The following is a 27,953-nucleotide window of genomic DNA, read 5'->3' as shown; positions in this document are numbered from 1 at the left end:
GACATCATTATCAAATAAAAGCCGAGAGGCAGAAAGGAGATGACGATTAATTTTTGGAACACATAACACGTTTTTGAGAGTAAGAGGTCGAGTTAAGCCGAGAATAATAGAATGACCAATATGTGAAATTGACAAACCTGTACCATTTGCCACCTGAACCTGGTCCTTTCCATGGTATCTTTCTTGAACCGTCAATCGATCAAGGTCATTGGTAAGATGATCTGTTGCCCCAGTATCAAGATACCATGCTGTTTCAGGGTTGTACCCTCCTGTGGTTGCACTGTTGCCTCCACGATACTCTTCAACTTGGTACGCGTGATTAAACCTATTTCGGCAGGTTAAAGCTGTGTGACCAGGTATGCCACAAACCTGACATCGCAGGTTGCCATTGTTCCTTACTCGTCCGCGACCTCGTCTCCGGTTATTACCTCCTCCTCGGTAATTGTTTCTTTGATTGCTGTTTGAGTTGTTAAACCCACTATTATTGTTGTTGAAATTGCGACGAGGTGTGTTTGTTTGTTGTCGAGTGGCAGTATTAGCGGATGAGGCAAACTCGACAGGGGTAGAACCCATAGAAGATGCTTGAGCTTCATGTGCAATTAGGTAGGAGTAAAATTCAGGAAGGGTAATTGTACATTCGTTACTTACAATTGTAATTGCAGTGAAAAGATCACCATGTCCTGGCCCCAATCCGGCTAGGATATACCCGATAACTTCTTCATCAGTCATTGGTTGACCTATGTTGGCCATAGTATCAGCAAATCCAGTCATCTTCTGATAGTACTCTGCTGCTGTCATATCTCCTTTTCGGGTATTGGAGAGTTGAGTGCGAATCTGAATAGCATTCCCCTTGTGCTGGGCAGAAAACATTATTTGAAGGGATTTCCATAGCTCACTGGCAGTAGTTGTGCATCTAATCAATTGAGGCAGAACCTCCTCTGTAACTGAAGATAGAAGGCCTCCAATAATGGCTTGATCTTGAATAACCCAAGTATTATACTCGGGATTTGGTGATACTCTTATAGCATCGCCGGTTCCTATGGTTACCGTAGCCGCCGGGGCAGGAATAGTATCGTCAAGATGCCCAAAGAGATGGACACCTTTCAGAATTGGTACTACCTGAGCGTTCCACAATAGAAAATTAGTGCGAGTAAGTTTGCACAAAATTGCTGTAGCAATGGTAGATGATTTGACAGGGGCAGACATGTTTGAGAAAATTGAAGAAGAGAATTAGGGATACTCTTCTGGAAGGAAACCAAGAGAGCCGCAGAAAAGAGGGTAGGGATCTCTACGCTCTGATACCAAGTTAAACAGAAGTATTTGGGGTAAAAGTCCCTGATGGATTTCACATATATTTATATACAAATAAGATTACATGATAATATAAACAATAGATCCTAACATCTTGGGCCTTATCAACATAACATTTGAATCAATCTATTCTAATCTTATCGTTTCTGTTTACAATTGAAAACCCTATGTGCTCACCAGGCTCCCCAGCCTGATCCACTCAGTTTCTTGTATTACAGGTAGTGGCGCATGAGCATAGATGTGATGTTTGGATGAGGGATTACGGATATAGGCCTGTAGATATGAAATAATGTAGTAAGGCTTATATTGTACTGTTTATGCTTTTGATCTGTATCGAACATGACATCCCATGTCTTTTAATGAAATACATTTCTTTAGAAATGCTTTTGATAAATCTTTATCATATTTTGTTTTGGGACAAATTCCGCAACACTTTTATTTAAAATGTTACTCTGATTTTTAAACAAGCATAAACAAAAATCGATCTTTTCTGGCCGTGATTTTGGGGATGTCACACATGTGTGTGTATATATATATATATATATATATATATATATATATATATATATATATATATATATATATATAAGTGAGACATTTTTATATTGCAAAGATCATTTATAAACGGAACTTAAAATATATGTGTATGAATAACAGAGTGACGCTACCGACAATGTCATGTAAACCTATTAGGTCACATAACTAGGACAAGCAGTGAATCATAGGATTTGAATGATCCAAATAACATCGTGAGTCAGTGACATGTTATAAAGGTTGTAAAGAACGGATGTATAAAAATTACCACTATTTTAGGACTTGTTTAGTTATTACGAGTTTACTTGTATATTGACACGACCTAAAAGTTGTCAGGGTTTATAGTTATAAGTATTTGTAGTTAGAGATTCCAAAATAATCACTTTGAAAATAGTCATGAGTAATCCAAGAGTTGTGATGTTTTTGTCCGTAGACGTAGGTTACATCAACCGAACCATGTTAATTCTTCGATGATAGGTGAAGTTGTCATCAGTAGGACTTGTTTAGTTTTGGGAGAAAGAAAAAATAGGTAAAGGAGAAGACATATGAATGATGAAGGGGACGAGGTGCGGTAGGGTGGGGTGATAACGCCTAATTTAGACATATATTTTCGGTGTTATCCTAATATTTTATGCTATTTTTTTGATATTATTTGGAACAAAATGTGCTTATAATGTTTTAAATTGTGATTTTACAGATACAATATGTTTCTGTAGCAAAAAGGAAGAAAAAAATGTTGAAAAATAGAGTTGGATAAAAAAACTAAAAATATTGAATTTATCTAGAAGCGCACCACACCCCTTTAAACACCGCACCGCGCCCTGTTGAAATGGAATTTTATTCGCGGCCTGATTACAACTTTGTGTACATTGTGGATTCTCGATTTCCACGATGCGACACAACCATTACCGCGTCGTGGTGTCGTTGAATTCTATAAATAGATGTGAAAATTCACCCTAATGATATATCTAACAATCCAATTAGTATTGGTTGACAATAAAACTAAAAGATGCGATTTTGAGAGTCTAGAAGATAGTCAGAGGGTCGTTAAGCTGAAATTGAGCGAAGATCTAATGGATTCGAGAGCGAATTCATGATGGAAATCATTATGCTTGTTGTCCTGGCTATGATTAGTACTCTGAATGATGTGGCGAAAATCTCTGATGGCCGGAGCCTTGAGAATAAGAACAATTGTTTTCCTAATGATTTTACTTTATGATTTATGGCTTTAAACTCTTTTAGTTTGTGTTTAAATTAGATGAATCATTAAGATTATGGATTAATTTGCTAGTTGGATTAATTATTCTTGTTTAGTTTTTTTTGTCAAGTTTGATCGCATATGTATTAAAAACCATTACTTTTATTACCTATTTTTGAATAAATAGAGCTTAGATGACCATTCTGAATTTGTTAATTTGAATCATAGTTGTCCATGATCATTGGTAATTATGACTAGTGTTTTATGAGAACCTAGGGCTAGGTTAATAAAGTTATAAACTTTAATGTGTGTTCATGTGTAGATGTTTATTCTATGCATGATTTAATTTCTATGGCCATTACGATTAATAAATATCAAATCTTTCTTGATATGAACTAAACAATGAATTTAGGGATAATTAATGATAAATATCAAATCTTTCTTGATACGAACTAAACAATGAATTTAGGGATAATTAATGAAATGACGATGAAATTAAGAGTCTTTAGATTCATTAGTATCCGTGTATGGATAAAATACACAAATCAATTTAGGAATCAATGAATAATGAATGAATAACCATTGTACTTAGTAATTAACCATGATTTTGAGATGTAATCGAGTTAAAGTCAGAGTACCCGAAGTGATCCATTTTCAATCAGTTTACCTAGTTAGTTTAGCTATTGATTTGCTTGAGATTTTATACCCCCCCCCCTTCGTCGCTTTCGTTTATTTTGTTTAACCTATAATAAAAAGTTGTAATGTTAATTTACTACCGTTCCCCAAGTTTTTGTCACATTTTCTTGGCACAACTATATTATTTCACGATTAGGTACACTGCCTACTGAGTGACAACTGGTTGAAATAAAATCGGACATATAAATTTAAAACTAGTTCATAAAATACACTCCAAGTTTTTGGCGCCGTTGTCGAGGAACGATTTTCAATTAATTTAGTTTAATTAATTATTCGTTATTTATTTTCACGTTTTTAGTTATTTGATAGTTTTTAATTATTACATTTTTCTTTTTCTTTGATAACATGTCACTTGTCGGAAAGGTCCTTGTTGTTATTTGTTGAATTAATAGAGTTTATAATAAAAAAATATGGAACCCACACATACCTACTCTATCTACCAACCTCTTTATCTATCTCTTTCCCCAGTCACTATACCAAAATCGTTTTTCATACAACTTCATACACACTCATATCATCTCGTCGTCGTGTTTTGATGAAGGACCTCAAGCATTTGAAGACGAAACTGTCGCTATGTATGAAGAACTGTACAAAGTAACGTATAGTGGGGTTAGTGTTTTGGGAAATGATGTGTATGATATGCATTAAAAGGTGAAAAAGACAAGTTTGTTCGAAAAATGAAGAAAGATAAAGTTAGAGATGGATTTGATTAGAGGGTTTTACAAGTGAGGATTTTTCGAATTTGGGTATTCGAGGTACATTTGGACTCTTAAGGTCATTGGACCAATTTTTAGTTTCTAGATTAAATATTTAATTTTTATTTGATGAAATAGGTATTACATTGCTTGTTGTGGTTGCTACTACAAGTAGATTGATTGTAATGTTGAATATGGAACTAAATACATAATCCACGTGTCCTTTCAAAAAGAGATTTATGAAACTAATAAGCAAGGTATGAACTTGATACCTCAAAAACTTGACAAACGAGCTAGTGATTCTGGATTCAAGACTCCTTCTTCAAGCCAAGCAACTTCCGATTCCTTAGCTCCTTCAATATGCACCAAAAATAGACATTTAAGGCTCTCCTCATGCTCACACATACTCAAGAATGGAAGTAAATGCTCGATTTTAGGGTTTCTGGACAGAGGAGGCTGGTAAGGATGCCAACCAAGGGACTTAAGGCATTTAAATAGGATGCAATACCCTAAAATTAGGGTTTCATTCCCAGCTGCTAACTCGCCGAGTTGACTTATTAAATTTTGTGGCTAAAACAACTTCGACATGTCGAGTTGAGGTTTCTAACTCGACGAGTCCTCTAAGAAAAATGAAAATAATTGGAAATAAATTCATACCAGAAACCAGACGTTACAGTAGTATTCTTAAATTATGTTGTAATGTGTAAAATGAACTCACACTGTCTAAGATTCTAATATTATAGGTAATATTATGATATTATTTTGTATTATTATAAATATACAACTTATTGTGTTACAAGAATATCTAGAAAATTTTATAAGAAACCAAAATAATTTATAGAAAACAAAATTTTGGATGCCAACGTGTAATATTATGAAATTATGTTTAAAGATGTAATATTTTAATTTAGACCACTATTCCCTTCAAACCATACATTTCAAAACAACAAGAGCCACATAAATTTAAAGAATGAAATGAATGGTTTTAGGGTGAATATCAAATCCCTCTCTAAAAGTTGGAGTGTATTCTAAAAACTTAATAGTTTAAAAACCACATTTCAAGTTTGTACCATAGAAAATCTATCATAATATTATAAGGTGTAATATTCTAATACAAGGTGTAATATTCTAATACGAGATAAAATATTCTAATTCGGGCCACCATTCCTTTCAACCGTGTAGGAAACCAAAATAAAAAACTTTCCAAACAAATGACAACCACATAAGTCTATAGAATGAAATGAATGTTTTTTGGATAAATATCAAATTCGTCTATAAAAGTTAAAATATATTCTGAAAACCTGATAGTTTGAAAACTACATTTCAAGTTTGTACCATAAAAACATATCTCAAGGTTACACTATTAGATAAAAAAAGGAAATATGAATTTCAAAAGTGTCTTACAAAGTTAGACTCAAATATCATTGCACCATAAGCCATGCAAAATCAAATAAATATCCATCAATCTCAACAAGTGTTGTTTCAAACTTCTAGTTTGAAATATTCAAATTCCTTTCAAGTTGGGATTCTTTAACAAAATTTATCTACAAAAATAAAATTGTTAGAGTCGAGTATGAATTATACAATCAAACATTTGAAATATAATTGATTGTAAAAGACACAATGCAAACATTTCTAAGAAAAATACTATGAATCCAATAATCATTTTTTACTACAACCTCATAATGCATATCAATAAGAAAAATCAAGATTATTAAAAGAGATATCTACAACCTTTTGTGTTTGTAGATTTTTTTTAACACAACTATGTTAAGGATCATATTCTAGAAACATATATAAGGGAAGCCAATATTTTCTTTAGTACAACCTTTTTTTTCTGCAAGTTAACAATGAGCATAACAAACAAAATCCTGCTAAAAAGACCTCCAACAATATGTGTTTATAGAAAACAAAACACATATTTAACAAGACTATGTTAAATTTAATTAAAATAGTCAACATTACATTGTTTTACATCAGTTATGACTCATATTTTGGAAGTATATTCCTATTCTTAAAGATGAATTTAGTCATGGGAAGGTAGGATACATCTCAGTCTTTGTTCATTCTAGACTTTCATCAAATAGGTAGAGTGCATAGTTTAAGAGAATTTGTTGAGTAATAATTATTACTCTGTACATGACATACCTTGTTAACTTTACATAAAAAACGCAAAATGACTTGACAAATTCATTGTTTCTGTTTGCATCTCTTCATGTATTATGTGCCCGAATGTAGATAAAAGAATAAACGCTTGAAACCAATGATCGATTGTTATAATCAAAGCTCCAATTGATATTTGATATGAGATGAGAAAGTATAGAAATTTGAAATCTGAGAAATTCAAATCAAAGCTTTAAAGTGCTCAAACTAGATCTCAAACAACTAAACAAATGTGATTAAATGAAGAATTAGTGAAGTAGATGATCAGAGAACCAAAACTAATTGTAGTTGTTGAAAGCAGACGATCAAGATGCTAAAAACCGATCACAAACTTATGATTACTTTATGATGTGGATATATGTGATCTGATGAGACGATGAGTTTCAGATGTCAAAGAATTAAAAGATGAAGTCGCAAAACACCGAAAACATGATTTTGATAGAAGAGAATACTTAACCGATTAACGAAAAACTTGATTATATAGCAACGATTTTGATATATGTGACAAGATCCTACATACATGGTTGAAGATATTGATGATTGAATGTGATAGAAGATTTGATTACATTAACAATGACGAAATTTTGATAGCAGATTTGGTTTTGATATATTTAACCTAACAATGACTAATTTGTCATTAATTAACTAATCAAACACATTAATAAGCCTTAATCATATTCTTTTTAACAGCCACAAGATCAATTTTGATAAAAAATTAAAATATTGTCTCTTTATCTCACAAAATAACATTGGTCTCAAATGAACCTTTACCTTTATTATAGACATAAGCAAACCATACTAACCAAATTTGCAATTTTCTTATATAAAAATATAAACGATGGTAATTTTATTCAAATTTAACATACCTAAATAACATATTATTGAAAAAAGGCCAAAACTTAAATCAAAAACGTCCACAAAAACATTTTTCAAACAAACATTTTTTAAACTAAAACAAACGGCTATATAAAACTTTTATATCCATTGAAAATTAAAAATATTTTAATACACACATAAAACATTGTTGAGACTTGTCAATAAACAAACACCAACAAACTAATTTCTTCCCTATATCTTGCTCCACCTTCACACCGTTCACTCTACCTCGTATAACATAGATTCCCTCTCTCTCTCTCTCTCTCTCTCTCTCTCTCTCTCTCTCAACAAAAGCACTCCCTTTTACACAGCTAGCTTTCCTTTTACTAATTGACTAAGTGTAAACACGCCTTTCGATACTAACATCAAGAATGGCCGACGACAGTCCCACTACCGCCTCACCTCCGCCGGAAATGGCAAGTGAGCAGCCCATTTTGTCTCACCCTCCACCATCACCTCCGCCACCTGGTTCTGTAACAGAGAAGGAAACCCCATTTTCACCACCATCCACCACTACCATAGGTCAGGTTATTGAACAACCAGAAAAATCCATATCCAATCAACCCACCAAAACCCCTGAACCCATGCCTTCTTTCAAAGAAGAAAGCAACCAAATCAAAGATCTTTCAGCTCCAGAAAAAAAATCACTTGATGACTTCAAACACATTCTCCAAGAAGCCATAACCAAGAAAGAGTTTACCTTTTTGAATAAACCAGAAGAACCCATTTCAGAAATCACTTCACCTCCTAAAGAAATTTCAATTTGGGGCATACCCCTTTTGAAAGATGAAAGAACTGATGTTATTTTGCTCAAGTTCTTGAGAGCTAGAGACTTCAAAGTCAAAGATTCTTTCACAATGCTCAAAGACACACTCCAATGGAGACAAACGTTCAACATTGATTCTTTACTTGACGAAAACTTAGGAGATGATCTTGAAAAAGTTGTGTTTATGCATGGATTCGATAAAGAAGGACACCCTGTTTGTTATAATGTATACGGCGAGTTTCAGAACAAAGAATTGTATCGGAAAACTTTTTCCGATGGAGAAACGAGGCTGAAGTTCTTGAGATGGAGGATTCAGTTTCTTGAAAGGAGTATAAGAAAGCTAGATTTTACCCCTGGTGGTGTAAACACCATTTTCCAGATCAACGACCTGAAAAACTCTCCGGGACCGGCCAAGACGGAGCTCCGGCTAGCCACCACTCAAGCTCTGCATCTCCTGCAGGACAACTACCCTGAATTTGTAGCAAAACAGGTGACTCTAATGGCGAATATTCGCATATTGCCTCCATTTATGTTCAAATTTTGTTCCTTTTTTTTGTATTCTAACTACGAATGATTATTTGAAGGTTTTCATCAATGCTCCATGGTGGTATTTAGCTTTCTATACAATGATCAGTCCATTCATGACTCAAAGAACCAAGAGCAAGTTCGTATTCGCAAGCTCTGCAAAAACCCCCGAAACCCTTTTCAAGTACGTTCTTCATTTTCGTTACAAACTTATGAATCTCCTTTCCATTACCGATTCTTTAAGCTTTTAGGGTTTTGATTTCTGAAATTAGATACGTGACTCCCGAGCATGTTCCAATTCAATACGGTGGGTTGAGCTTAGATTACTGTGATTGCAATCCGGAATTCACCATTGATGATCCAGCTTCAGTGGTTACAGTTAAACCTGCAACTAAGCAAACTGTGGAGATTATAGTCAACGAGGTACTATTTGCTATTTACTGTTTACATGATCTGTTTTCTCTCAAAATGTTGATCGATTTCTCATGAATTGTTCCAGAAATGCGTATTTGTCTGGGAGCTACGTGTAGTTGGTTGGGAAGTGAGCTATGGTGCTGAGTTTGTACCCAATAACGAAGATCTTTACACCATAATCATACAGAAGGCGAAGAAGATGACTCAAAGTGATGAACCAGTGATTAGTCACAGCTTCAAGATCAGTGAGATTGGTAGGATACTTCTTACTATTGATAACTCGACTTCAAAGAAGAAAACATTGCTCTATAGGTTCAAGGTCACTCCTTTTTCAGAATGAAGAACTTACAGAAGATGAATCTGTTCTTGTTGTCTAGGATTTGGATATGAGTCTTTTATTTATATTATAGATATATTTCTTTTATGGTAATTTGAAGGTGTGAACTTGATTTCATCTTTGTTGCTTGTAACTTGTAAGTGTGTGAACGACAATCAGTTTGAAGGTATCCCTTAAAATGTTTTTATTTAAAAAAGTACGTTATTTTTATATTTTTAGAGGTTTATAATCATATCCATGGTCTATCATAAAAGTTATGGTTATGTATTTGTCTATTTGGCCTTTGCAATAAGACATAGATCCTTTGTATAAATAGATAATAAAATAAAATAAAATAAACCATGATGCCTATCAATATATTTGGAAATTGAAATCAAGAAATTAGGCCCATTGGGCCTTTTTCGTTCACTGCTGGGATTAGGCCCATTGTCGACCCCTCGAAAAATTCGAAATCCATTCCTGATTGAATCGCAACATAGATAGTCTCAACAAACGCTAGACCGACCGCAGGAAAACACAGAAATATCTACAGTATCTAAGGATAAGATACAAACTGTGGCAATTGGGCAAATCAAGCTTCGATGTTGAAGTTAATAGCCCAATTCTTGCTGAGATTCTAGGTGAAACAATTGAGAATGTTGGTGTACAATGAATTGTTTGTCATTAAACATAAAGAAGCATTCGCTAGGATTATAAAGTGAGTTGGGTAAATAGACTAAAAAATCAACATAGGCTAGCGTATATCTGCATTCAAGAGACTCAATTAGTATTTGGGACTAGGTCTGTCGAAAAAACCCGAAACCCGTTCTACCCATCCGACCCGTTCCGAATTCGGGTAGAATGGGTTGGGTAGAATGGGTAACGAGTATGAACATTCGGGTAATAGGTTAACCCGATAATAATATAGGTCGGGTTTTAGGTATGAATATTTATTTTTGGGTATACTCGAACACCCGAATTCGTTTTTTAAATAATACCAAATATACAATGCAGTCACATACGCACACTTCAAATAAAACAAAACCCTTCGTTTCCTTCTTATGAATAGGGCTGTCAAATCGGGCAGTCGTGTCGTGTTTTTGTCTGACACGACACGACAAAACAAAATTTTGGATGATACGAACACGACACGACACGATGTCAGGTTTTTTTTTCATTAACACGAAAACGAACAAATTAAAACACGACAACACGACATGACACGACAAAGATAACATTACATAACTATTAGTGTATTTCATTAATACTTGAAGATATATAACACGACAAAAACGATAAACACGAAAAACACGACAACCATATGCTTAATCGTGTCAATTTCGTGTCAATTTATGAACACGAACACGACACGACACGACATCGTGTTTTCTAATCTTAACACGAACACGACACGAACACGGATTCGAATTTTGATTTACTCCCGATTTCGTTTCGTTTCGTGTATTTTTGTCGTGTCGTGTCATAAATTGACACCCCTACTTATGAATGACGGTTCGGCTGTCGGCGCAAACTTGCAAAGGGAATACGACGTTGAAGCTGAAGTCCTGAACCGTCATCACAATTCTCAGTTTCTCACTATCGCACAGAATGGAATTAAAAAAGTAAATAACATATTATAATGATTTGTATTTTTTATATATATGTACTTTTTAATTGTATGAAGTATTTTTCCTACCTGATTCTTTATTAAACAAACCAACATGTAAAAATAAAAAAATAAAAAAAACAAAAAGTTATCAATAAGTGTCATTTAAGAAATTTTCGGGTATACCCGATAATTACCCGACCCGACCTCAAACCCGAATACCCGAAACCCGAAAACCCAAATTACAATAGAGGTCGGGTATCGGATATTATTTTCTTAAGGAAATATCCGTTTTACCCGAAACCAGAAAATTTTACCCGTTCGACACCCTTATTTGGGACAACACACTTTTTTAGTGCTCTGAAATCATAAAATCTCGTCATTGCATAGTAACTATAGGAAACTGGAGTGATATGAGTGAGAAAATTGCACTTGCTAACATATATGGTCCACAATCTGTCACAGATAAAGATAAAGTGTGGGAGGATCTTTTAAAAATTAAGCGTGACAGACCAGATGCGTGGATATACATGGGTGATTTTAACGTTGTGAGAAGATCTGGGGAAAGAGTAAACTCCCATTTTTGTGCAAGATCCGCCTTTGTGTTTAATCGCTTCATATCTGAAGCTGGTCTCACTAACCACATAATGGGAGGTAACAAATTCACCTTCTTTTGTAGCTGTGAACTAAAACCGAGCAAGTTGGATCAGATATGTTCTAACTTTACTAGTGCTCTTCCTAAATAAGCATCATATCATTGTCCAAACATGCTCACAACCAAAGTGACAAACTATGGTCCAACCCCATTTAAACTATTCAACTCTTGGATGTATAAGGAAGGTTTCCATGAGTTGGTTAAAGCTGCTTGGTCGAATTTCAAAGGTTATGGAGCTCCTGGTTCTTACATAAAGGCTAAACTCAAACATCTAAAAAATGAGATCAAGGCATCGAGGAGACTTTAATACCCAAAGGAGCCAGTTGAACTTAAAAACCTTAAGGATAAACTACAAGAGCTTGATTTATGTGCTGAATCCAGAACTCTTATTAATGAAGAATTTGTGGAGAGGAGAAATACATATAAAAGAAATTTTTGAGGCGGAGAAAACGAGGGCTCAGGATGTAAAACAAAAATCTTGAATAAAATGGGCTATTGATGGCGATAAGAACACCAAATCTTTTTCACGCCTTCGTTGATAACAAAAACAGGAAAAATAGGATAAACGGTCTCTTAATCAACGGTGTATGGAACAAGGAACCAAGTGTGATAAAATATGAGGTCTTTCGGTTCTTCAAAAATAAGTTCTGCAAAAGGTGGCCTTTAAGACCAAAGTTTACAAACGAAAATTTCAAATCCATCTCACCCTCTGACGCAAACATGTTGTAAGCTACATTACATGTTGATGAAATAAAGGCTGCTATATGGACTTGTGGTGGCGAAAAATCCCCTTGCCCATATGAAATCACTTTTAAATTTATCAAAGACTATTGGACTTGTTAAAGGAGGATATAATCGTGTTCGTTAAACAATTTTGAGAAATATGGTGTGCTGGCTAAAGGAGTTGGCTCTTCATTTATCATGCTAGCTCCAAAAATTAAGGATCCATTGAAACTGGGTGATTATTGTCCCATAAGTTTGATTGGATGTTTATATAAGATAATCTCCTGGCTATTCGACTTAACATGGTTATTAGGAAGATCATTGGATATGCGAAAACATCATATGTGGAAGGTAGGAATATACTGGATGGACCCCTAATTGTGAATGAAATATTCTCATGGTCGAAAAGAATAAAGCGGAAAACCTTACTGTTTAAGTTTGATTTCGGTAAAGCCTTTGACTCGGTGAACTGGGATTACTTGGATTCGATACTCTTGCAAATGAACTCCGGACACAAATGGAAAACATGGATTAAAGGGTGATTACGTGCATCTAGGGCTTATGTTATCGTAATAGGTCTCCAACGGATGACTTTGACATCACAAAAGGAGTGTGTCAAGGAGATCCGCTCTTTCCTTTTCTTTATTTTAGCTATGGAAGGATTGAATGTTGGGATGAAAACGATGCGTGATAAAGTTATTTTTGAAGGAATACAACCTCCAATAATGGACCGTTGGTCTCACATCTCTTCTATGAGGATGATATTCATTGGAGAGTGGCCTAAAAGGAACATTAGGAACTTGGCTCAGATTTTGCAATGCTTTCATGCTTCCTCAGGTCTTAAAGTCCGCTTTCATAGATCTAAAGTCTTCGTTATTAGAGTTACGTCATAGGACATAATAAGATGGGCGCATATTATGGGTTGTGAGCCTTCTTCCCTACCTTTTAAATATGTAGGTGTCTGGTAGGTCCCAATATGAATCTGAAGACAAATTAGAAACCTATCATTAAGAGGTTTCAAGTAAAACTCTCTATTTAGAAGGGCAAAAATCTATCTTTTGGAGGGTGTCTAACACTGATTCAATCTGTAACAACCCAAAATTTTACAGAAAATTATAACTTTTATTATCATAAATACCAACCACAATTGTTTCCAGAAAATCCCATTACATAACCATAGTGTTTTAAAAGACCAGAGTATCAAAACTAAATATGAAAACACTAGTGAATGCACGCCACGCCATCAAGCTGGGCCCTTGCCCTTAGAACTAGAAGTACCTGAAACATCCAACAAAACTGTAAGCACATGCTTAGTGAGTTTCCCAAAACACACAAAACATATAATCACATAATGCCATGCACACATACATATAAGTTTGCCATGGACTCCCTCCATGGTCTTCGTTTGGAATGTCATGGGCTACCCCCATGGTCTTGTATCCCTGATCCATGAGCTCCTCCCATGGTCTTGTAAATTATCATGGGCTCCTCCCATGGTATTCTCCTAAGTTCACACATATATAAAATAGGAAACCATTACATACTCCTTTACTAATCATATCATATCAATTAATGGGTCAACCTTGGTGCCTTCGACCCATGAGTGTAGTGAAAAGACTCACCTCGAATACTGAACGGCAGATGACTAGGTCTTGGATCCAAATGTCAACTGTAGTTAACTCCTAAAATAGAAACGTTTCCTTAAATACAACTCAACATGCCTCAAAAACCCTTATAGGTCAAACTCGATCAAAGAAAAAGTCAAGAGTCCAGGTCAACGGTCTGAGTTGACCAAACACGCCGTGTTATCCTTTAACACGCCCTATTTCTTCATCTGCTGCAAAATCGGGAAAAACCTTATCAACTCGCCGTGTTCACTAAGTAACACGCCGAGTTAGCGAGAATTTCAACAACTTAATGCATGAAGTTGTTTCCATCGAATTTAGGAGCTCCAAATCTTAGATCTCCTCCAAAATGATGTCTAGAAGGGTAAAGTTTCCAACTTTACCATTAGGAACCACCAAAATGAGTCAAACCCAAACCCTAGACTCATTAGAGTGAAGCTTGACCGGTTAAGCCCTTAATCTCCAAGGACATAGTCCCAAAATGTAGATCTGGCATCCAAAGACTAAAAATTCACGTAAAGTGTGACATCCCCATTTTCATGGCCAGAAAAGACCGATTTTTGTTTATGCTTTATAAAAATTAGAGTACCTCTTTTAATAAAAATGTTGCAGAGTCTGTTCCTAGTAAAACATGATAAATACGTTATCAAAGCATTTCCGAAGAAAAGTATTTTTATTCATTTTAAAACATTTGAGATGTCATCGTCAATACCGAAACATAATCATAAACATAACTTACATTCATTATCACTAATGATTTATATCTCCTTAATCTCTCAGTGTAATGTGGCTTCATATCAACTCCTGTGATATAAATAAAATAAGTGGGTTAGGTTGGGAAATGTAACGCCCGAGTTTCAGGGCTAAGCAATTTAGATGATGTAATAGTCTAGGTCAACTATTGTAACTTTTTTTTAAGTAATAAAGATGAAATATTTGAATACTATGAGAATTATGTGTATTTGTGTGCTTATAACTTAATTATAAAGGTATAATTAATAAAGAATAAAAATAAGCGTCAAAATTAAGGTGTGAGATAAGCCCGATATCTTTACATAAAGTTGTAATGGTCGAAACAAGGATTCTGGGGATATAAAGAACGCCGAAATCCAAGTTATAACAAAGAAGTTATGACCTGTCGAAGTTTCGCGACAGAACCGACACGGCACCGAGAAGTGTAAATAGTGAATTTACAGTAGAGAGATATTTAGCCTTAGCGATCTAAATGAAAGTCGTAGAATACGTTAAACCAAGTGCGTCCATAAAAAGAACGCCCAAATCTGAATTCGTATGAGGAAGTTATGATTTTTCGAAGTTTCGGCTTAGCAATATACAACCCGGAGTTCGGATATTAGATCGAGTGATTTCTAGCCCACACAACCTAAACGAGAATCGAAGATCTCGTTAATAGTAGTGTAACGGTAAAAAGATAGACGAAAACGAACGTCGGATGAAGAAGTTATGGATTTTTAACGGACCAAGTCTGTCCCGGTCTGTTAAAAATATAAAATTTAAAATAAATCAAAATTAGCCGACTGAGTCTAAACGAAAGTTGTAGAGTACATTCCCGCCTATGCGTGGATATAAAGAACGTCAAAAACGGAGCTCGTATGCGAAAGTTATGAATTTTAGAAGTCGGGAACGAAATTTGCGAAACCTGATGCGAAATCGATGACGTGGCCGAATCCTAGCCGTCGCCTGCTGTTCACGGTCTCGCATAAGATGATGCCACGTATCACCTCGGACACCCGGCGTTCGCATCTGATACCCCGCACACGAAGCTCGGAACGCGCAACGGTCTTGTTCCTCTCTCGGTCCACATTTCGCCATGATGACCCAGCCCTTTCGCAACACGTGTTGTACGAAACATAACACTATGCCCAACGTAGGTCCGAGGTACGCCCTGCGTACTGAGGCCTCACAGGCTATCAAAAGGCAGCAAAGCCAACCTCATTTCTCACCCCTTTCTCATTTCTCTCTCTCTCTCTCACTACTTTCTCTCTCTAGACTATCCTAACCCCCCTAAAGCCTAGGTAAACCCCCTAGCACCCGAAGGAAGCCTTGAGGCTCTCGAAGTCCCGAGAAAAAGGGTATTTCGGTTCGGAAACGCTGCTCCAAGCAAAGTCCGGTTTTCTTTAAAACTCGCTGTAAGTGAGGTACGCCTACGCTATTTTTAATATAACTTTTATTTAATTATAGTAACATTATTAGGAACTTATAATAAGTACCTGGGCTATTATTATGGGTTATATAAGTATTGTTTAACGCTCATATAATAGTCATAATAGTTTGATTATTAATTAGTCTCGGTGAATGATAAACTAAACCCCAGTGGTAATGATACTAGGTTTTGACGAAGGAAATTGTTTCAAGAGTAACGAAACGTTGTCTAAGTTTGGAATCACCTCCTTGACAGGTGAGTGTATAGTTACTTTCATCTTACACATAGATATGAAGTGTTATATATAAATTACATGCTAAGTGTGCATATTATCTGAATACTTGCTGTCTATGCTGGATGAATGATTTTATACATGTTTTAAATGATTTAAACTGTATATATATTTTATATCTACAAAATGTTGGGGGTAAAACATGGGTAGATGTACTAAGATGATGTGTGACAAAATGATGAGAGGCCTCAATGTTGTTGTTGTTGTTGATTCTGTCATCTAGCGGAGTATAGATGACGACCACGGACTCTTCTAGACAGTCCAGTGGAACGCTAGCAGGCTCACAACCTGTAGGTGTTTGTGAATGATGTGTTCATCGGTGTACTCCATCCCCCACATGGTTGCCTTAAAGGACATTTAGTGCTGAGGAATCCCCTTAGTATTAGTGTCTATCCCGATGATTGATCCTTAGTCTAGGTCCCTTATGATAGGAGTTTTAGGGACGCAATGTGAGGATAACGGGAACGAGTAATCGGGTTATTGTTGGTTCATGAAACTAATTAACTTATTTATTGTGGGTTGAAAACCCTATATGCTCACCAGACTCCCAAGCCTGACCCACTCAGTTTCATGTATTACAGTGTGACATCCCCAAAATCACGGCCAGAAAAGACCGGTTTGTTTATGCTTTGTTTAAAAATCATAGTACTTCATTTCATAAAAATGTTGTGGAATTTGTTCCCAGAAAAACATGGTAAATACGTTATTAAAACATTTTCGAGGAAACGTATTTATTTCATGTTAAAACGTTTGGGATGTCATCGTTAATACAGGAACATAAGCATAAACAGAACTTACAATTATTCACACTAGTGGTCTACATCTATTTAAATCTCTCAGTGTAATGTCACTTCATATCAACACCTGTGATATAAATAAACTGAGTGGGTCAGGTTGGGAAACCTGGTGAGCACATAGGGTTTTCAACCCACAATAATATAGTTATTATTTTTAAACATCAAGCAATCAACCCAATTACCCATTCCCGTTATCCTCACATTACGTCCCTAAAACATCTAACACAAGGGACTTAGTCAAAGGACTATCATTGGGATGGAGTGTACCTGGTGAGCACACAGTTCACACAGTTCGAATGAACACACAATTCAAATAAACACACAGTTTAAATAAACACCTACAGGTTGCGAGCCTGCTAGTGTTCCACTGGACTGTCTAGAATAGTCCGTGGTCGTCATCTATACTCCGCTAGATGACTAGATCATCAAGAACAGCTATAACGAGGCCTCTCATTATTTCATTTTATCACACAGCAACTAATACATCTACCCATGTTTTACCCCAACATTTTCGTTGATATAAAATACATATACAGTTTAAATCATTGAAAACATGTATAAATCGTTCATCCAGCATAGATAGCAAGTATACATATAATATACACACACAACACCTAATTTATATAAAATACTTCATATCTATGTGTAAGCTGAAAGTAACTATGCACTCAACTGAGTAGGTGGTGACTCAACACTCGAACAGCGCTTCGATACTCTCAAAACAATTTCCTTCGATAAAACCTAGTATCAATACCACTAGGGTTTAGTCTAACGATAACCGCGACAAACTAATAGTCTGACTATTATTATTATTATATAAGCGTTAAAAAACACTCAATATAACTCATAATAATAGCCCAAATACTCATTATAAGTTCCTAATAATGTTACTATATTAAAACATAAGCTATACTAAAGATGGGTTAGGCGTAGCTCACTTACAACGGGTTTTCTTGAAAACCGAGCTTCGCTGGAGCAGCGTTCCCGAGCCGAAAGGCTCTTTTCTCGGGACTCCGGGAGCCTCGGGGCTTCCTTCGGGTGCTAGGGGGTTTACCTAGGCTTTTAAGGGGGGTTAGGGAGGCTAGAGAGAGAAACTAAAGAGAGAAAGTGAGTTTGGGAGGTGTGAAGAGAAGGCTAGACCCGACACCTCTATTTATAGTGCAAAATCTGATGGAATCGCCGAGTAGGGGGGACCTACTCGCCGAGTTGGTCCATGTGGTGGCCTTCTGGTGGTGCCACGTGTCCAATTCTGGTGGTGCCACGTCACCCCCTATCGCGTATCAGCCTTCGAACTTAGAAAAATCATAACTCTCGCATATGAGCTCCGTTTTCAACGTTCTTTATATCCACGCGTAGGTAAAATCAAGATCTACAACTTTCATTTAGACTCCGTAGACTAATTCTCGACCGATCTCAAATTTAACAGTAGGAGACGTTTAGACTGTTAAATGACCGCGAAGAATTCGTAACTCCTTCATACGAACTCTGTTTTCGTCCATCTTTTTACCGTTGAGTTCCTATTAATGAGATATTCAACTCTTATTTAGGACACGGAAGCCAAAAACCGCTTGAACTAAAATTCGAGTTTCGGGCCGTGCACTACTAAGCCGAATCTTAGAAAAATCATAACTTCCTCATACGAAGTCAGATTTGGGCGTTCTTTTTATCGACGCTCTTAGTTTAACATATTATACAAATTTTTTTAGATTGCTAAAGCTAAATCTCGCTCTATCGTAAATTCACTATTTACGCTTCCTAGTGCCGTGCCGGTTTTGCCGTAAAACTTCGACGGGCCATAACTTCTTCGTTATAACTCGGATTTCGGCGTTCTTTATATGTACGGAAACCTTGTTACATATTACACAACTTGGTTAAGATTATTTATTCTAAATAATCTTTTGTCAAAAAGTCGTTTTCGACCCCTATTGCCTCTAAATTGACTAGCCCGGATTTGCGGGCGTTACAGTTATCTCCCCATTAGGATGATTACGTCCCAGAATCATCAACGAACAGGGCTCGTACAATGACTCCATACGTCATCTCTTCATCATAGCTATTAATTATAACTTCTATATTTCTTCAAGTCTATCTTTTAGACTCATTGACTGTAAGCAGTACTTGATCGTGCACCTGCTCTCCACTTTAGGTTAGACTCCAAATTATGACCTATCATCGTGTGATGCACGTTTAGACTCAGGTCTCTTAGAGCTGAATTCTAAAACAGACTATGCCTTCCTTCATGGTCTAATATGATGTAATCACACGTAGCATTTCTAGTTACCAACTTCTTTAACAACGAGCGCGATACTTCTATTGATCGCTTTGATTTTAGTTGTTTGGTTTAAATGGGACGCTACATCAAAGTTGGTTCTCTGAACCACGTAACCTACTCATCGTAGTCGGACTCAATGTGACATGACCACTAAGGTCGGGATAACAACAATCTTCTTAGTCATTAACGAAACGATGGTAACGACACACTTGAATAAAACGAAATCAATTACTAGCTTCTTGGTAACCTTGTGACTTTCCCTGATCCAAGTGTGAGTCCTGTGCTTCCGGTAGTATAGGCCTCTACTACCATTCACACCTAATCATACTCGTCTCAAGTATTGTCCCGCAGTTTCCCAAGTCACCATGCAGCAAATCACACAACAATTTAACACACCAGATAACAAAACGAAGATTTTATTATTTCTTGAAACTATTACATGAGTGTTCAAGTTCACCCTAGAATATGCCTCTAACAGGCTACATCATATGACACTATCTATATGGCTTCTTCATAACTTGATCTCTATATATCCATCCTTACTCCTGATTCCTTGCATCGTCAGCTGCTTCGTCAAGGATCATTTGAAATGCTCTTGCCTTTGGTTTTGGCAGCACATTTGGCTTTGTAGCGCTTTCTCTTTTTGGGCAATCTTGCTTGAAGTGCCCTTCCTCGTTACATTCTTAACACACCCTTTTGTTGAATTTACACTCGTTGGCATAATGCCCATGCTTCCCACACTTGAAACAAGTCAACTCCTCACCACATTTTCCAGAGTGTTTCTTTTTGCACTTCTCGCACCATTTCACTTTGTTTCCTCCTCCGCTAGACTCCTTTGAACCAGACTTGATCTTCTTATTGGGCGTTGTAGATTCCTCAAACTTCCTCTTTTCGCCAACCTCAATCTTGTTGGCAGCTCTTCCCTTAATCATATCTTCCACCGACTTGGCAGCCCAGATAGCTACCTCCGAGGTAGGTGCCTGACGTACTGGCACCGCGTACTCCCATGGAAGTCCCTTTGCGTACTTGTCGATTTTCGTCAGCTCATCCGGAACAAGACGCAAGGCAAACTCCATCTTTTCTGTGAAGTTGTTCGTGTATTCATCGATTGACATGCTTCCCTTCTTCAGGGTTAGAAACTGGTTCTCTAGCTCAAGCAGGTTTTGGGCTGAGCAGTACCTACGTTTGAACTGCACCAGAAATTCTGCCCATGTTAGTTGCAGGGGCTCATTGGGGCTCAGAGTCTTCCCCAAGGTATTCCACCAACGTACAACGCCTCCTCGAAATTGACGCACTGCAAATGTGGTATGTTGTTTTCCTCTGCAACCGCACGTCATGAAAGCTAACTCCATCTCCGAGATCCAATCCATGACCCCGATCGGATCCTCCTTTCCAGTGAAAGTCGATGGCTTGCAAGTCAGAAAATCCTTGTACTTGCATCCATTCCTCTCGACTTCGTCATCTTGGTTGTTTTGTCGAACTATTGGTGGGTTCACTTGACCAACAGTTCCACTGTAGTCTCCTTCCTCAGTCTGCCCTTCGTTCAACTCGGGCTGTTCGATCTGAATAGTGGCTTCCTCTCGATTTTGCTGGAGCAAACGTCTAGTCTCCTCCATTTGACGATCCAACATCGCATGGATCATCGCTTGTACTCCGACCGTCGTTATTGGCTCAGCAGCGGCTACTATAACCGGTATTTGCTCAATCACTGGGGGTTGGTTTCGGTTCCCATTTGCATTCACGTTTCCGCTACGGGTTCTTGCCATCTTGATCTATACACCGAATAAGGTGAATCTAGATCTTTACTTAGGATTGACGGTTAAATCATCCTTATCACTCCGAAACGTTTATATGCTAGTTCTAATATCGTAGTCGTACGTTTAGAATCCTAAACACATAAGGTTTCCAGATCCGGTCGGCAACAGACCGTAGATCCGAACAACAAACAGCATATCAGGCACAAGTATTTAGCACATAAAAGCATTTTAGGCATAATTCCTAAAATAATCTAGTGCTCACACCTCACAATCATCGCTTAGCATTCTAAGTTTAAGTCTAGAAATAAATCCATATTCCTAGTTCGCTTAAACTAATGCTCTGATACCAACTGTGACATCCCCAAAATCACGGCCAGAAAAGACCGGTTTGTTTATGCTTTGTTTAAAAATCAGAGTACTTCATTTCATAAAAATGTTGCGGAATTTGTTCCCAGAAAAACATGGTAAATACATTATTAAAACATTTTCGAGGAAACGTATTTATTTCATTTTAAAACGTTTGGGATGTCATCGTTAATACAGGAACATAAGCATAAACATAACTTACAATTATTCACACTAGTGGTCTACATCTCTTTAAATCTCTAAGTGTAATGTCACTTCATATCAACACCTGTGATATAAATAAACTGAGTGGGTCAGGTTGGGAAACCTGGTGAGCACATAGGGTTTTCAACCCACAATAATATAGTTATTATTTTTAAACATCAAGCAATCAACCCAATTACCCATTCCCGTTATCCTCACATTACGTCCCTAAAACATCTAACACAAGGGACTTAGTCAAAGGACTATCATTGGGATGGAGTGTACCTGGTGAGCACACAGTTCACACAGTTCGAATGAACACACAGTTCGAATAAACACACAGTTCAAATAAACACCTACAGGTTGCGAGCCTGCTAGTGTTCTACTGGACTGTCTAGAATAGTCCGTGGTCGTCATCTATACGCCGCTAGATGACTAGATCATCAAGAACAACTATAACGAGGCCTCTCATTATTTCATTTTATCACACAACAACTAATACATCTACCCATGTTTTACCCCAACATTTTCGTAGATATAAAATACATATACAGTTTAAATCATTGAAAACATGTATAAATCGTTCATCCAGCATAGATAGCAAGTATATAGATAATATACACACACAACATGTAATTTATATAAAATACTTCATATCTATGTGTAAGCTGAAAGTAACTATGCACTCACCTGAGTAGGTGGTGACTCAATACTCGAACAACGCTTCGATAATCTCAAAACAATTTCCTTCGATAAAACCTAGTATCAATACCACTAGGGTTTAGTCTAACGATAACCGCGACAAACTAATAGTCTGACTATTATTATTATTATATAAGCGTTAAATAAAACTCAATATAACTCATAATAATAGCCCAAATACTCATTATAAGTTCCTAATAATGTTACTATATTAAAACATAAGCTATACTAAAGATGGGTTAGGCATAGCTCACTTACAGCGGGTTTTCTTGAAAACCGGGCTTCGCTGGAGCAGCGTTCCCGAGCCAAAAGGCTCTTTTCTCAGGACTCCGGGAGCCTCGGGGCTTCCTTCGGGTGCTAGGGGGTTTACCTCGGCTTTTAGGGGGGTTAGAGAGGCTAGAGAGAGAAACTAGAGAGAGAAAGTGAGTTTGGGAGGTGTGAAGAGAAGGCTTGACCCGACACCTCTATTTATAGTGCAAAATCTGATGGAATCGCCGAGTAGGGGGAACCTATTCACCGAGTTGGTCCATGTGGTGGCCTTCTGATGGTGCCACGTGTCCAATTCTGGTGGTGCCACGTCACCCCCTATCGCGTATCAGCCTTCGAACTTAGAAAAATCATAACTCTCGCATACGAGCTCCGTTTTCAACGTTCTTTATATCCACGCGTAGGTAAAATCAAGATCTACAACTTTCATTTAGACTCCGTAGGCTAATTCTCGACCGATCTCAAATTTAACAGTAGGAGACGTTTAGACTGTTAAATGACCGCGAAGAATTCGTAACTCCTTCATACGAACTCTGTTTTCGTCCATCTTTTTACCGTTGAGTTCCTATTAATGAGATATTCAACTCTTATTTAGGACACGGAAGCCAAAAACCGCTTGAACTAAAATTCGAGTTTCGGGCCGTGCACTACTAAGCCGAATCTTAGAAAAATCATAACTTCCTCATACGAAGTCAGATTTGGGCGTTCTTTTTATCGACGCTCTTAGTTTAACATATTCTACAACTTTTTTTTAGATTGCTTAAGCTAAATCTTGCTCTATCGTAAATTCACTATTTACGCTTCCCGGTGCCGTGCCGGTTTTGCCGTAAAACTTCGACGGGCCATAACTTTTTCGTTATAACTCGGATTTCGGCGTTCTTTATATGTACGAAAACCTTTTTACATATTCCAAAATTTGGTTAAGATTATTTATTCTAAATAATCTTTTGTCGAAAAGTCGTTTTCAACCCCTATTGTCTCTAAATTGACTACCTGGATTTGCGGGCGTTACATACAGGTAGTGGCGCTCGAGCATAGATGTGATGTGTTGGATGAGGGATTACACATATAGGCCTGTAGATATGAAATAATGTATTAAGGCTTATATTGTACTGTTTATGCTTTTGATCTGTATCGAACATGACATCCCGAGTCTTTTTAATGAAATACATTTCTACGGAATTGCTTTGATAAATCTTTATCATATTTTATTTTGGGAACAAATTACGCAACACTTTTATTACTATTATTTTCAAACAAGCATAAAAAAATAGGTTTTTTCTGGCCGTGAAAATGAGGATTGTTGGATTAGTGTCTAAGTCCATAACTATTTTGGTATGTACTTGACCCGATTATGAGCATGGTCCTTTTGGGTTGCCTTCACCATAGCAATATGTAGGATGAATTAAGGAGAGAAAGGTTTAAATATGATTTATTAATATATTATGAGAATAATATATTAAAGGAGAAATCATATTGTTTAATTAATATTAGTCAAGAATTAATTAAGAATTAATTTTATGGCTAAAAGAGATTAATTAAATTTAGGGGACTGGACTGCAATTATTGGATAATTGAGTTATTGGGCTAAGGAATGCTAAAGAAACAAGGGGTGAACGAAATTATGATGGGAGCCCATCATATTTTCGTCCATGGCGTTATCCAGAAGGTTCCATGGGCTGCTTAGAGTTTAAGCTGTCCATTAGGGTTTTGACTGAAACCCTAGCAGCCCTCACAAGTATATAAAGGACCCCTTAGGCCCCAAAAACGTGGGTAACTGAATCCTTAGGGTTTCTAGACATTTTTGGGTGCCTCCTCTCTTCTCCTTCTTCATCAAGTTGTTTAGTGGTGTTTGTGACTCCATTAGAGGTGCAACACTTGAGGCACTAAGCTTTTGAAGCCAATCCAAGCAAGGAATTGATTGTTGTTGCTATATAACAATCCAAGGTAATTCTCTAAACCCTAATTCAGTTTATTATATGTTAGATCTAGGGTTTATGGCTTTGGATTCAAAGCATGTACAATAGAGAAAACTAGATCCAAGACATTAGGGTTTGTATGAGCATATATGATTGTTTCTTATGCATAAAACCCATCAGTGGTATCAAAGCCTTGATTGGTTTCAGTTGTATGTGATGCGTAACTGTTTCGTTTGCTAAAAATCGATTTTTTGGCCTCTGCCCGAATCAACTCGGCGAGTTCGAGCGTCAGACAGAGGGTATTTCAGGATTTAACTGCTGTTTTGACTTGGATTTAATGCCTAATTCGTTTTTTGAAGTTAAAATCCGATTTTTATCTAAAATTAGTGATTATCCTTGCCAAAACAATAGATAATTTCAAATCTTTTAAATATTGGTTGTTTATATGATAAATATGGATTATTTCAAATTATTTGGTAATTATCTAGTGACTAAAATAAGATTAGGTCAAATATAGATAATGACTAAATTAATTGTTTAACTTATATTATTTGTTGTTTGATCCTTTGTGATGTGAAAAAGTTTCAATTGCACCCTTTAGGTTTTATAGTTTAAATTTGAACTTAAAAGTTTTGTTTATGAAATTTAAATAAGTTAAACCCTAATGTTTTGAAATGTTTCAAAACTTGCCCTCATGTTTTGGAATTTAAAAGTTGATTAAAAGTTTAATTTTGAAATGTTAAATTCTAAAACCCTAGTAATTTGAAAAGTTCAAATCACACCCTTATGGTTTTATTAATTAATTAAAGTGTATAATTAAAAGTAATTTAATAAATCCATAAAGTTTTGGTTTACATTTAATTTAATTAAAAGTATAATTTAATAAGTTAAACCACCTAGTATTTTAAAAGTATAAAATACACCCTATACTATATATAACGTTAAAAATCTAATATTATATATATGTATGAGCAAACAGTCAGTCTTACCGTTAGTAGGCCTCATTCACGAAGCTGGTCTATAAGGGGTGTTTAAAGAAATTGCCTATAAAATGGCGATTGAATGTGTATCCACTCTTACCCACCGCACTCTTGACTAGTGGAGGGTCGTTAGCCGAACGGGTAGGATAGGACAGAAACCTTCCATTATAAGTATAATGAAGTACAAAGTAACTAAATGCTTTTTCAAATTCCCAAATCATAGTTACTTTAGGAAAAATGTGAAATTGTATGCTAATCCATAGAATTACACTTCGTACCCTTGTCAAACGTTAGTGGAGCGTGTGTGGTTAACCGACACACTAATTTGGGGATGAAATTAGTAGCGAAGGGTGACTCGATGTTTGTCATAGATCAATGGAGCGTGTGTGGCTAACCGGCACATTGATTGGGTGATTGTAGCATTGGGTGCACCACGTGATTCGTATGGTTATTCACACCTTATTTGTGATCCTCGGCATCCCAGTCACAAATAGAAGGGCATAATCAAGATTAAACATGCCATTGAAAATTTCAATGAATCTCAAAAGATCTAGGAGTTTCAATTCATTTAAAACTTAAACTTCCTTTTTCGTTTTTCATGGTGGAAATTGGTAAATTATCATTTACCTACCTTCAAATATTCTGCAACTAGATTACAGCATCCCTTTTCTAGGTTGTAGAATATTGTGTTGGATCCTAGCCTTAATAACTCATTTGGGTGTTTTACTAAGGACTCAATCAACTTAACTTGAATTTTCTCCCGTTTTGTAGATGTCTGACTCTAACCATGGTATTCCCGAATCCCAAGGAAAAGGTGGAAGCTTGTTTCAAAGTGAAGGATCAATGTGGACTAGCTTGATTTCACCTCCTCGTCTTCCTCCCATTGTTCTCCCTAACCCACAAGATCGAAGATTTGAAAGGTTCAAGATCACCGAATCCCTATTGGCAATGGAACATGAAGATGGTAAACCCGTGTGTGCTCACATCCTAGGGATGAAATCACACATTGATAGGTTGATTATGTTGGGTGCGTCTATCCCCAATAAGTTGGCTGTGGAATGGGTTCTTCAGTCACTCCCTGAATCATATGATAAGTTCATAAGAGAGTATTATATGATGGATCCTGACGCAACCCTCATTGACTTGACTTACATGCTTATTGCCGCTGAATCAAAAATGATTTGGCGAAGTAATGGAGAATATTTGTTTGATAATTCAACCAACCATGCTTCCGTGGACACTCTAGAAGAACGGACCTGTTTCTGCTGCCAAGAGAAGGGGCAATGGATACGAAGCTGCCCAAAGGACCTGAAGAGTCTAAAAGATGGGAGAGTCAAGAAGTATGACTCTACTTCAGGTATAAAATCCACTATCTAACTCCATTTAAATTCCTATTCTTTATACATAATGTGATAAGATTACATTTGCATATTTTGCAGAATTAGAGAAAAGAGAGGAAGATTGATGGAAGAGCAAGATGAGTCTGATCACGAAGAAATGGATTACGATCGCATGGATTCGAAAATCAGATTTTGAGCTTAGGAAGTTATGATAGATTTGTTAGGAGTATTTGATTACACAGTTTTTCATTCGAATTTTGCATTGTAAGGACATGTTTTCCGCTGCTTTTATGAATAAAATAAATTTTGGGTTGTCTTATTTGCTTATAGTTGCAATGGCATATATGAAAAATTGATGTTTGTGTACTTCTATTATTGGCAAAATGGATTTGATTCTTAATTATGTTATTTGTGGAAATGTCAAAAGTTTACCAAATAGGGAGAGTTTCTCATCACCCAAGTTTCAATTGAACAGAAACTTGGAATCATGCAACATGTATTTTATGATGAATGAAAAAAAAAACTTTCACATTTGGGAAACTTAGACTAATTCTTTGACAAAGTGTCGATTGAAGGACTAGGAGATCGAGTACACTAGGTTGTACGTTGATCAAGTCTACCACAAGAGTGACAAAGATATTCGTCATGATTTACTAAAGTTTAGTGAATATAGTTATACTTATAATATTGAGTATAATTCTGAGTTAACTGAAAGAGTTTCAATCAATAGCAGAACGAATAAGAAGAATCAAGAAGGCAGAAAGACAAAAGTTTCTCTATTCTAAGAAGAAGGGAGAGTACATTTTATTGTGTT

At 36.4% G+C, this 27,953-nt stretch overlaps 1 protein-coding gene across 1 annotated transcript; it reads left to right on the top strand.

The window, feature by feature from the left end:
* The first annotated feature begins 7,667 nt into the window (after positions 1-7,667).
* LOC111886034 (patellin-3) lies at positions 7,668-9,727 on the top strand. The gene is made up of 4 exons (XM_023882275.3): positions 7,668-8,729; positions 8,824-8,948; positions 9,037-9,187; positions 9,264-9,727. Exons 1-4 carry the CDS (start codon positions 7,845-7,847, stop codon positions 9,516-9,518), a joined length of 1,416 nt encoding a protein of 471 aa, XP_023738043.1. The 5' UTR covers positions 7,668-7,844; the 3' UTR covers positions 9,519-9,727.
* The last annotated feature ends 18,226 nt before the right edge of the window (positions 9,728-27,953 follow it).

Source organism: Lactuca sativa, chromosome 1 (genome assembly GCF_002870075.4).
Source record: "Lactuca sativa cultivar Salinas chromosome 1, Lsat_Salinas_v11, whole genome shotgun sequence".
Classification (NCBI taxonomy): Eukaryota; Viridiplantae; Streptophyta; class Magnoliopsida; order Asterales; family Asteraceae; genus Lactuca; species Lactuca sativa.
This window is presented reverse-complemented; position numbering and strand designations above follow the sequence as displayed.